This window comes from Doryrhamphus excisus, linkage group LG6 (genome assembly GCF_037039965.1).
Source record: "Doryrhamphus excisus strain RoL-2023G ecotype Guam linkage group LG6, RoL_Dexc_Guam_v1.1, whole genome shotgun sequence".
NCBI lineage: Eukaryota > Metazoa > Chordata > Actinopteri > Syngnathiformes > Syngnathidae > Doryrhamphus > Doryrhamphus excisus.
This window is the reverse complement of record NC_136362.1, coordinates 8542318-8555108: the sequence shown is the minus strand read 5'-3', so window position 1 is coordinate 8555108 and position 12791 is coordinate 8542318. Positions and strand designations below refer to the sequence as shown.

The following is a 12791-nucleotide window of genomic DNA, read 5'->3' as shown; positions in this document are numbered from 1 at the left end:
TGACAAGAAAACAGAAATAAAAACATAAACGTGGATGACAACCAACAATTTATTCAGCACCCACATGGTCCCCAGTACCAAAACATACAAAGAAAAATCTATATCCAAAAGTATTCTTACCTATTGTCAATAAGGTAAATTAAAAAAAAATAACAAAAACAGTCAGGTTTGTTTGCATATTTCCACTGGTCTTTCTGACGTTTATCATTTCTCTCCACAAATCCGTTGTATTAATAAATATCTCTAAAACAATAACTTACAGACTTGTGACACTGTACAGTTCAAAATGATTATCGCCCCATGTCATTGAAAATAAAGTTTGATTTCATGGTATTTCTTTAACAGCATTATACCACATTTACCTACCCGAGGGCTCATCATTTGACCTGAACGGCACGTCTGTCTGCCCCATTCACATTAAAAGACATAAAAATGACAAGGACTGAGGTCTGGAACTCGCTGCTGGCTACTAGTGTTAGGGTGATCAACGCCAGGATTAAAAAAATATACATTAGAAACGTACCCACGCGCCCGCTATTGTTCACTCCGCCATTCTGTCTCTTCTAACGGAGAGTCTGCTACTTCTTCCATTTCTTCTTCTGCTGCTGCGTCGTGTGTCGTTGCTTCGTCTTCGGCGAGCGCGTGTTCGACTATGGACTCAGATGAAGGCGGTTCCCTGTTCTCCTCCGTCACGTCTGCAGTTTCTTCCACTTCTGGGTATGCCTCCTCTTCTTCTTCCGCCTCAAAAGTAGCAACCTCCTCCTGGTAGTCTTCTTCCGCCTCAAAGGGAGAAGCCTCCTCCTGATACTCCTCTGCTTCCGCCTCAAAGGGAGCAGCCTCCTCATGATACTCCTCTGCTTCCGCCTCAAAGGGACCAGCCTCCTCCTCCTCTTCTACTACTGCGGGCTCCTCCATGGAATCATAAAGATCATCCTCTGAGGGCAACACCTGGTCTTCTTCTTCTGCTGGAGATGCCTGCTCTTCGGTTTCTAAAGGATCAGACTCTTCTTCGGTGGGATTGTATGGTGGCTCCTCGTACGGGACCTCCTCCACGCCTTGGTCGGCTGCCTCCTCCTCGTTTGTGGTCTCCATAATGGCGTCGGCCATTTCCACATGGTCTTCAGATGTGTCCTCAAATGAGACTTCCTCATTTGCTACGTCATCTGCGGCGGGTTCCTCCGTATATTCTGCCGATTCTTCGACTTCGTGTCCGGCCGGAGGTTCCTGCTTACAAAGAGAGGGGTGAGCCCATGGACCAATCTCTATGAGTGGACCAATAGGTTGATCCAAATTCACCCTTCTGATGGACACTTTGTGGGTCCATCAGAAGGTGAGCGTCATTATATCAGTGATTCTCAACTGGTGGGCCGCAACCCACAATACGTGAGGCCTTCAAGTGCTTCAAAATGTGACATGACAATAGTTGTCCATTATCCATTATCATTTATAGCACAATTATCCTGGCTGACTTAGTAACTAATACAAAAAGAAACTGTCATGTTTGTAAGGTTAACCATCAAACAAACGTGGGCAAATATGACGCCATGTGCAAGGATCACAAACCTCTTCGGGGGCCGCTTCAACGGCGAGAGGCTCCTCCTCCACTACCTCAGGATCCTCCTCAAACACCTGAAAATAAAATTTCATTTGCAAGGTGTCAAGGTGACTATAGGGGTGCTATTTCATGTCTAGAGGGCTCTAATCATGTTTAAAAAAAACATACTTAAAAAGTTCTTCTATACTGTAACTACCAAAATATTCCTAAATAAGGAATCCTACTTCACTGTTCACAGTCAGGTCTGGAACCAATCAGGCGCCATTAAAAGGAGGGATTGATTTACAATCAACCGACCTCAGGAGGCTCCGCAGTTTCCGGTTCCTCTTCACTCCGAGGTTCTTGTTGAAGCACAGGTTCCTCCACAGCCGAATCGTCAGGCAGTGCATCTAGAAAGCAGACGCAAAGAAGCTGAGGGATTAATACTTCATACACCACAGCTCACTTCCAAGGTCTGTGCTTTTTTTTTTATTGTTGCAAAGTTACTGTTGATTTTTTCCATTTTTGTTTGTTTTCTTGTTCAATTCTATTTTCAAAATGTGCCGTGGGCCAGTTAAAAAAAAACAGCCATGGTCACAAAAGACCCCTGGGCCACATGTTGGACACCCCTAGTATACATTTGGAATTTGCAAATGCAATTCATTTACATTTTAACCACAAAAAGAAAGGTTTCTCCCAAATGAAAAGTTTTCTACTTTTTTAAAATTTATTAATTATTTATATTCTGGTTATATTCATGTTTTAAATATGTACTTTCCCTTAACATTGGCTACAGGCCAGCTAAGGTGTCACACATTGTAAACATCCAATTAAACAGGAAAATAAATGAAAAAAAAAACTGCAATTTTATGAGAATACAAAACGTGAGAAGCATAAAGTCATACTAAGAAAAAAATTAAGAAAAATCTTAAAGGGTGTTTTTCCCCATTCCAAAATACAACTAAAGAAAAAAAAACAGTAATTTTGTGAGAATACAAAATATTAAAGAGAATAAAGTCATAATATTAAGAGGAAAAAAGCTGAAATATTAAGGCCAAAAATGTAATTTAGTTTAATGAGAAAAGTATGACAAGTTGCAATTTTAGGAAATTGAGCTTGTGTAAAAGTTACAATATTACAACAATAAAGCCAAAATATTGTGACAAAAAAAATAATTAGCACATAAAATAAAAAAACTTGAAATATTTGTAAAAAGAAAAATGTAACCGTGATGTTCCAGTATGTACACTACTGCCACCAAGTGTTGGGAAGCTGTACTGTAGCAGAGATGCGTCTCAAGGATAAACATGACAACCGAATTCTCTGGTGTTTTTAAACTAGTACCTGTTCTGAGTACATCCACTTCCACGGCTTCCCAGTCATCTTCCACAGGCTCGGGATCAGGCTCCACGATGTCTGTGGACAAAGGAGCAGGAGTGGGCAGGGATACGGCATGTCTTCTCCGTTAAACACACACGTGAAAGACAATACAGACCCAACAATGCCTGCCTAGAAATGTATTTCCTGGTTGAATAGGCCCTATTATCAGCCTGCATGCATGCATTAAGTATACGTCAAGTATAGTTGTCTAAATGAAGCATCTCCAAGCATAAAAATGTCCCTGAAATAAAACAATAGTAAGGCATTCAGAAGTTACATTCAAAGACGCTGTGATGCCATGTAGTACCCTACACTGGGCCACTAGGTGTCAGTAATGTTGCGGCTGGAGCCCCTGCAAAGCTAAAACTCAACTCTGAACCCCTGACATCACTTCCTGTCTCATTTATTACAGAAGATACCACACCTCTTAAATGTTTTCTCTGAAACCTGTCTTATTTATGTCTTATTATAGAAGAGAATACATTTAAGAGGTGTGGTGTCTTTTCTGAAATAAATGTCTTCTCTGAAACCCTGACATCACTTCCTGTCTTATTTATGTCTTATTATGGAAGAGAAGACATTTAAGAGGTGTGGTGTCTTCTGTAATAAATAAGACATAAGACAGATCACTGCTACATCATTGAAACCCTGACATCACTTCCTGTCTTATTTAAGTCTTCTTTATTACAGAAAAGACACCACACCTCTTAAATGTCTTCTCTTCTATAATAAGACATAAATAAGACAGGAAGTGATGTCATCACTGTAACATCACTGTTACATCATTGAAACCCTGACATCACTTTCTGTCTTATTTATGTCTTATTATAGAAGAGAAGACATTTAAGGGTCTTCTCATAAATAAGACAGGAAGTGATGTCTTCACTGTAACATCACTGTTACATCATTGAAACCCTGACATCACTTCCTGTCTTATTTATGTCTTATTATAGAAGAGAAGACATTTAAGAGGTGTGGTGTCTTCTTTTCTGTAATAAATAAGACATAAATTACAGTGATGACATCACTTCCGGTCTTATTTATGTCTTATTATAGAAGAGAAGACATTTAAGATGTGTGGTGTCTTCTTTTCTGTAATACTGTACATAAGACCTAAATAAGACAGGAAGTGATGTCATCACTCTTAAATGTCTTTTCTTCTATAAGACATAAATAAGACAGGAAGTGATGTCAGGGGTTCAGAGTTGAGTTTTAGCTTTGCACCACACCTCTTAAATGACATGACTTAAATGACATTATTATAGGAAGACATTTAAGAGGTGTGGTGTCTTCTTTTCTATAATAAATAAGACATAAATAAGACCGGAAGTGATGTCAGGGGTTCAGAGTTGAATTTTAGCTTTGCAGGGGTCCCTGTTAAGAAGAAAAGAAGATAACTATAGTAATAACTAACTAATAACTAATAACTAATATAATAACTAAGACGTAAATAAGACAGGAAGTGGTATCAGGGGCTCAGAGATGGCTTCTTTTCTCCTATCATTGGGGAATCTGAGCGTAAAGGGGACTATAGGGGTGTTACTTCCTGTCTAGATGGCTCCAACATGTTACCAACCATATTTGGAAGGTGGTAAACAGGTTTTCTATGTCGTATAGTCTCTTATTATGTCTACTATATTGGATCATAGGAGAGTAAAAGTGGCTATAGGGGTGTTATTTCATGTCTACAGGGCTCTAATGTTTAAAAAAGTGTATTAAGACTGTCATAAACAGGTTTACTACGCCTAATAGTTCATCTTTTCACTTATTATGTCTACTATATTGGGTAATGGTAGTGTAAAGGTGACTATAGGGGTGTTATACAATATAAAGGGGGCTCTACAAATGTTAAAAAGCTAATTTTTGAATGTGATAAAGGGGTTTTCTTTGCTCCAACAGCCAAAATATTCAATTGATGAATGAGGACTCTCACTTTGTGGAAATTGACTGATCATGGTCGGGTCTGGAACCAAATAAGCGCCATAAAGGAGGGATGACTGTGCATTGCAAGTAGTTGTCCAGTTGAATTACCTTCAGCTGGAGGTTCAGGATCATATGTCTCCACGGGCTCAGCAGCTTCTGGTTCATGGTGGGAAGCAACCTCAACAGGTTCCTGGTTGAGTTCTACGTGATAAGAGTTATTAGGACCAGCCACGTGAAAAGAACCATCAAGTATTCAACCAACCACTTCTTATAGAATGTATTCTTCCAAACATTAAAAGTCATAAAGGCGCTGAATTTACCCTCAACTGGAGGTTCAGGATCAGACGTCACCACGGGCTCAGCAGCAAAGTCATCAGGGAAAGCAGCGTCTAGCGTCTTCTGGTGCAGTCCTACGTGATCGGACACACAACGATGAACGAGTTTGTTCTGATGAATGGACAACTTTTCCCGTAAAGTCATATATATATATATATATATAATAATTCCACTTTTATACAAGAAGTTTGGTTTGATTGTGGACTGACCGAGCAGAATTTTGGCATCCTCAATGTCAAAGTCCCCATCCCCGTCTTTATCGTATGCCACCAGCTTACCTAAAACACAATCCAAGGAAAGACATGTCACAATAATAATAATAATAATAATTACATATGAGTTTATCGTACACATTTTTTCAGAGTCCAGCAAAGACAGCCAACCTTGAAAGGTTTTTTTTTTATAAATCCTTGCATCGGTTCTTAATCATCAGCAACCTTGCATCATGGAAATGACCAAAAATTATTGAAATTATTCACAAAGTCAAAAAAGTCTATAGTGTACAAATGTGCATGGTAGGGATATATATATCGTATTTTCTGGACTAAGTCGCACAAGGCCAGAAATGCATAATTAGGGCGTAAAAAAATATAAGTCACATTTTTTTGCGGGTAATTTATTTTAACTACTTGACCAAAACAGACATTACGTCCTCTTAGAAGGAAAGTTCTAACAATAATAAAATAATAGAGAACAGGCTGAATAGGTGTAAGCTATGCGAACACAATAGTTATTCAGATTTTTTTTATACACAAAAAATAAACATGAACAGAAAAGGTGTCCACTTTTTTCATTTATAAGTCGCTCTGGAGTATAAGTGGCAGGAACAGCCAACCTATTAAAAAAAAGTGCGACTTATAGTCCGGAAAATACGATATACACAAACACACTAGTAACACATAAAAACTCCCTTGCGAGCGTCTGGGTATGTAGTGCTAAAAAAAACACAAAAACCAAATCCCGTACTTACCGAGAACACCCTCATAGTCAACCAGGTTGAAGTACACCACAGCTATGGACGTCCAGACACCCAGGAGGGCAAGAACAATAAACCAGGTGAAGAACGTGCTGCTACCGGAAGACGAATCCGCCTTCTTTCCTTTCTTGCTTGGTGCCTGGACCTTAGTAGTATCTTAAAAACACAGAAAGCCAACCTTTAGCATCAGGATTCTTGCAAGGAATCGAGTATTTATGACAAAACTCCATCAAGCAAACATCTGACCAGCGTTTCCGCTACATTCATTTATTTGTAATGGCCCGCCACTGATACATTTGGACCACCACAGATCATTTTTGCACTACCATTAAAAAAAATAACAAAAACGTAAAAATAAGTTACTTCTAATTAACATTTTTAACTTGGCGTATGCCCAAATAAAATATTCTGTTGGACCACCAGTCAAAAAAAAAAAAAAAATTCTGCTACACATTCTACAGTGGAAGTTCTACACTGTCAAACGCTATCGCTTGTGAGAACATTGCCTCACCGCAGCGGTACGCCGCTATCTGCACAGGATAAACGGGCAAGATCAAAGGTCGGCTTCGCGCACGCTTCCGTGTGTCCCGTCAACTCAGAAGTCAAACGACGGATAAAATCAATTACATCATCAAGGTTAGATATCAGGACCGGACTTCATTCTCTTCAATTTACGACTTTGTTCTATACAAAAAAAAAATATATATATTTTTGCCGTAAATGTACGACAGTGCTCAGAAATCTGTAAAGTTGTAATCTTATGACTCTAAATGTATGGCTTTTGTTCTTCTAAATTTTGACTTTTTTGCAAAAATTTACAGCTTTATGCTCTTGTGAAACAACATAGGGGTGTTATTTCATGTCTACAAGGCTCTAATGTTTAAAAAAAAGCATATTTAGAAGGTCATAAACAGGTTTACTATGCCTAATAGTTCTTATTTCCGCTTATTATGTCTACTATATTGAGTAATGGTGGTGTAAAGTAGACTATAGGGGTGTTATTCAATATAGAGAGGGCTCTACGAAGGTTAAAAAGCTAATTTTTGAATGTGCTAAAGGGGTTTTCTTTGCTCCAACAGCCAAAATATTCAATTGATGAATGAGGAGTCCCACTTTGTGGAAATTGACTGATCATGGTCGGGTATGGGATCAATTAAGCGCCATAAAGGAGGGATGACTGCCCATCAAGGTTAGATAGCAGGACAGGACTTCATTCTCTTCAATTTACGACTTTGTTCTATCCTAAAAAAAAATTATAAAATTTTAAATAAATAAAAATAAAAACAGAAATGTAAAAAAAAATTGTAAACTCATGACTCTTGTTCTTGTAAATTTATGAATTTTTTTCCCTAAATTTACGGCTTTATTCTCTTGTGAAACTACGTATTTTTTTCTCATAAATGTACAAGTTTGTTCACGAAAATGTACAAATTTCCTTGGAAATTTGCTTTATTCTGTATTAAAATAATGTAATTTTTTAAAAACGGGAATGTACAACTTTGATCTCATAAATGTAAAAAAGCTTTCTCATCAATGGACGACTTTTTTCTCAAATTTATGGAATTTTTTTTGTGTAAATGTAGAACTATTTTCTTGTATATTATGATATTTTGCACTGTTGGATCTTCTGTTGGAGGTTCCAAGTAGAGCTTCAAAATGAGACTAAAAATGTTTAGCGTCAGCGATTTTCGAGTGAAAAATTCAAACATTCGAGTGGAATTTTGAAGCTCTACTTGGAATCATCAAAAGTTCAACAGCATAGTACAATAAAACAAAATAAAATGTAGTAAAAAAAATGGCCAGTGTTTCCAGGAAGCTAGTGGGAATGTTGCTCCAGGTACTGAAGATGGCTTTACTGCCCGGAAATCCATCCTCACATGTTCTCCATTGAACTTGGATGAGGGGAAAACACCAGAATGCTGATATAGAAGTCCTCCCCCCCAAAACATCTCCACATCGCAGACCGCCGTTTGACGCCCCTATGCGACCTTAAGCGCTGTTCTCCCATGGAAGGACAATGACATCTCCTTGTCAGCTCTCAATGTCCCACATTTGTTGCTGTCCTGTTACCCCCATGTAGTCATAATGGTACGATCACATGGTAAAGTACTTTAGTATCAGCTTTTAAGCCACAAGAAGGTTTCCGTGTGACTGCCTGTTTACAACGCCACACCTAGGTGTGCCTTGTCTATTACATCCTGGTATTCCCATCTGGATGCAACTATTTAGCATAACAAAAAATCCCAGGAATGTTCCTGTGTGGACTGAGTGTGCCCTAAGACACCCAAATTTGATAGAATTTATTTTCTTCTGTTAAGCTTGTTTATGTCAATTACAACTGAACTGAAAGCAACCAAAACTGGACTGAACCACTTTTTTTTTTTTACATATAAATTAGTTTTATATTGTTTTCACGCACATGCATGTACAATATTGAGATGGGAGGAGCTAAGGACAAAAGTGAACATTTTGTTCCCTGAACTTCACTGGATAACAATATGACATCTTTAAAAAAAAAAAAAAAAAGATGTCACTTTCCATCACTTTTGCTTTGCACGGCACCAAAAAAAATGTGCCTGCGATGCAACTTGCACCCCCCCTGACCCACCCCCCCAAAAAACCGCCCCCCCTGCACCCCATTCTCTGCTCACAGCCACGTGTCAATGTGGCAAAAAAAAAAAAAGTTGATGCAGGACACACCCCTCCACTAAAACAGCCACATAACATCAGTGCATTGGCTTGACTAGCCTTGTCCTCCACAATGTAATCCCGGAAAGCTCTTCCACAGCCCGTCAGTCGCCTAAACGACAACTCCACACACAATAACACCGAGGTTATATCCCGTGGGGTTTATCTGTATAGTGAAAGTCAACCCCTGTTATCACGGACTCGAATAATAATCCATGTAATGTGTGGTTAGTATTGTGAAAAGGGTTTTAATTACAAATGCGTGTTTACATGCGCCATTGCGTGACTGAGCCACGGCTAAAAAAAAAAAAAGTCATTTCCACGCAGAAGCTTACACGTTGACACAAACGCTTACAGCTAGCAAAACCAATGGAGTTAGCATTGTATGTACAAACTTAACCCAAGGAACAATTGAACTTCCGTGGTTGATTTAAACAAAAGCTAAAATTAATGTATAGCGATATAAATGTAAACAAGAAATTTCCCAGCGATTTACCTTTAGATTTGAGGTTGATTTTGGCGTTTTTCTTGGTTGCCATGATTTGTGCAGCGGGACCAGCTTGGTTGGGAGGTGTGTTTCTAAAAGAAATACAACAGTTTATAGCAGCCTCTTAAAAATTCACCATCCGTTTGAGTCAGAGTGACGACCCTCGCAACCAATCACACGTTATAAAGGGAGGACGTCATGCCCTCAAAACGCTGTAAACCCGCCTCTTCGGCGATGGGAGGGGGCTGGCTTCTTATTCTTCTCTTCCTGGACTTTTCCCGGTACTACACTGAGTATTGCTGACATCTACCGGTGACCTGTTGCATTGCGTTCTAATTTTGTTTACATCAGCTTGACAGACATGTAACTAAACCATTGTATTGCTGTAAAATATGTATAATAATATTATTTTAATAAGAATATTTTATATAAGAATATAAAAACTCGTTATTGTTTAAAAAATGAATGAATGAATATGTATATATTTCAATATAATATATGTTTCAATTTAATATTATTTAATATTATTTACTATTATCAACATTTTCACATCTACAAGATACTTGTGGGCTAAAAAAAAGAAGAAAAAATTAATCACAGCGCCACCCAGTGGCCTTTTTTAATGTCCTTTTTTACAGTTTTTTACCCATTTTTTCCCAGTTTTTGCTTTTTTTTACTTTAATTGCATGAGCCAATAAATAGGAAGCTTACTTAATGAAGACTATAGTGTGACTGACTCACGAATCCTTAACAGGGATTCGTGTTCCACTAACGCACAATTTGAAGAAGACTCAAGTTTCGTTTCACTGACTCATGGGTACTTGATGAAGACTCGAATTTCACATATTTGACTCGGGTTTTATTGACTCACGGGTACTAAACAGGCATTTGAGTTTCACTGAGTCATGGGTTGAAGAAGACTCAAGTTTAAATGACTCATGGGTACTCAACAAGGACTCCAGTTCCACTGATTCAAAAGGTCGGTGAAGAGTCTTGTTTCATTGACTCACGGGTGACGGACAAAGACTGCAGTTTCACTGACTCATGGGTACTTAATGAAAACTCAAATTTAACTGATTCAAAGATACTTAATGAAGACTCGAGTGGGACTGACTCACAAATCGTTAATGGGGATTCGAGTTCCACTAACGCACAATTTGAAGAAGACTCAAATGGGTACTTTGACTCAGGTTTTACTGACTCACGAATACTCAACAGGGATTTGAGTTTCACTGACTCACGAGTACTCAACGGGGATTCACTAGGAGTTTCACTAGCTCACAATTTGAAGAAGACTCAAGTTTCACTGACTCATGGGTACTTGGCAAAAACTTGAATTTCACTGATTCAAACATATTTGACTCGGGTTTTACTGACTCACAAGTACTCAATAGGGATTTGAGTTTCACTGAGTCATGAGTTGAAGAAGACTCAAGTTTAAATGACTCAGGGGTACTCAACCAGGAGTCTTGTTTGATTGACTCACGGGTGCTCGACAAAGACTGGAGTTTCACTGACTCATGGATACTTAATGAAAACTCAAATTTAACTGATTCAAAGTTTGAGTTTCACTAACTCACAATTTGAAGAAGACTCAAGTTTCACTGACTAATTGGTACTTGGCAAAGACTTGAATTTCACTGATTCAAACATATTTGACTCGGGTTTTACTGACTCATGGATATTTGGTAAAGACTCGAATTTCACTGATTCAAACATATTTGATTCGGGTTTTACTGACTCAGGAGTACTCAATGAGGATTCGAGTTTCACTAACTCACAATTTGAAGAAGACTCAAGTTTCACTGACTCATGGGTACTTGGCAAAAACTTGAATTTCACTGATTCAAACAAATTTGATTCAGGTTTTACTGACTCACGGGTACTTAATGAAAACTACAATTTCAGTGATTCAAACATATTTGACTCAGGTTTTACTGACTCATGAATACTCAACAGGGATTTGAGTTTCACTGACTCACGAGTACCCAACGGGGATTCACTAGGAGTTTCACTAGCTCACAATTTGAAGAAGACTCAAGTTTCACTGACTCATGGGTACTTGGCAAAAACTTGAATTTCACTGATTCAAACACATTTGATTCAGGTTTTACTGACTCACGGGTACTTAATGAAAACTACAATTTCAGTGATTCAAACATATTTGACTCAGGTTTTACTGACTCACGAATACTCAACAGGGATTTGAGTTTCACTGACTCACGAGTACTCAACGGGGATTCACTAGGAGTTTCACTAGCTCACAATTTGAAGAAGACTCAAGTTTCACTGACTCATGGGTACTTGGCAAAAACTTGAATTTCACTGATTCAAACATATTTGATTCGGGTTTTACTGACTCACGGGTACTTAATGAGAACTACAATTTCACTGATTCAAACATATTTGACTCAGGTTTTACTGACTCACGAATACTCAACAGGGATTTGAGTTTCACTGACTCACGTGTACTCAACGGGGATTCGAGTTTCACTAACTCACAATTTGAAGAAGACTCAAGTTTCGTTGACTTATAGGTACTTGGCAAAGACTTGAATTTCACTGATTCAAACACAATTGCTTCGGGTTTTACTGACTCACGGGTACTTAATGAGGTCTACAATTTCACTGATTCAAACATATTTGACTCGGGTTTTACTGACTCACGAATACTCAACAGGGATTTGAGTTTCACTGACTCACGAGTACCCAACGGGGATTCACTAGGAGTTTCACTAGCTCACAATTTGAAGAAGACTCAAGTTTCACTGACTCATGGGTACTTGGCAAAAACTTGAATTTCACTGATTCAAACATATTTGATTCGGGTTTTACTGACTCACGGGTACTTAATGAGAACTACAATTTCACTGATTCAAACATATTTGACTCAGGTTTTACTGACTCACGAATACTCAACAGGGATTTGAGTTTCACTGACTCACGTGTACTCAACGGGGATTCGAGTTTCACTAACTCACAATTTGAAGAAGACTCAAGTTTCGTTGACTTATAGGTACTTGGCAAAGACTTGAATTTCACTGATTCAAACACATTTGATTCGGGTTTTACTGACTCACGGGTACTTAATGAGGTCTACAATTTCACTGATTCAAACATATTTGACTCGGGTTTTACTGACTCACGAGTGCTCAACCGGGATTTGAGTTTAACTGACTCACAATTTGACAAAGACTCAAGTTCCACTGACTCACGGGTACTTAATGAGGACTAGAGTTCCACTGATTCATGGGTTAACCACAACTCGGGTTTCATAGACTTAGGTGTGCAACTTGTGCAGGTGTGAGTGACTCGAGTCAAGTCGTAAGTGAGTGACTCAGAAGTGGAGTACAATAAAAAGAATGGAGTTTTTCCATCGCTCGTACGTGGTTGGTCTGCATCTGCCCGCTGCAGTTGGCTGGTACAGATTTTTTTCAGATTTTATTCACAAAATCAGCACATTTGAA

At 38.5% G+C, this 12791-nt stretch overlaps 1 protein-coding gene across 2 annotated transcripts; it reads right to left on the bottom strand.

Moving 5' to 3' along the window:
- Positions 1-31: 31 nt before the first annotated feature.
- On the bottom strand, positions 32-9465 carry LOC131126478 (uncharacterized). 2 transcript variants are annotated; one of them, XM_078791348.1, is made up of 10 exons: positions 9334-9465; positions 6144-6305; positions 5383-5451; positions 5158-5247; positions 4946-5038; positions 2879-2950; positions 1853-1944; positions 1564-1629; positions 865-1224; positions 32-822 (listed from the first exon to the last, which is right to left on the bottom strand). In XM_078791348.1, the coding sequence occupies exons 1-10, from the start codon at positions 9374-9376 to the stop codon at positions 535-537; spliced, it is 1335 nt and encodes a 444-aa protein (XP_078647474.1). In that variant the 5' UTR covers positions 9377-9465; the 3' UTR covers positions 32-534. The 2 variants fall into 2 exon arrangements, with proteins under 2 accessions (XP_078647474.1, XP_057925044.2); XM_058069061.2 differs by having other exon boundaries at positions 32-1224.
- Between the last annotated feature and the right edge of the window lie 3326 nt (positions 9466-12791).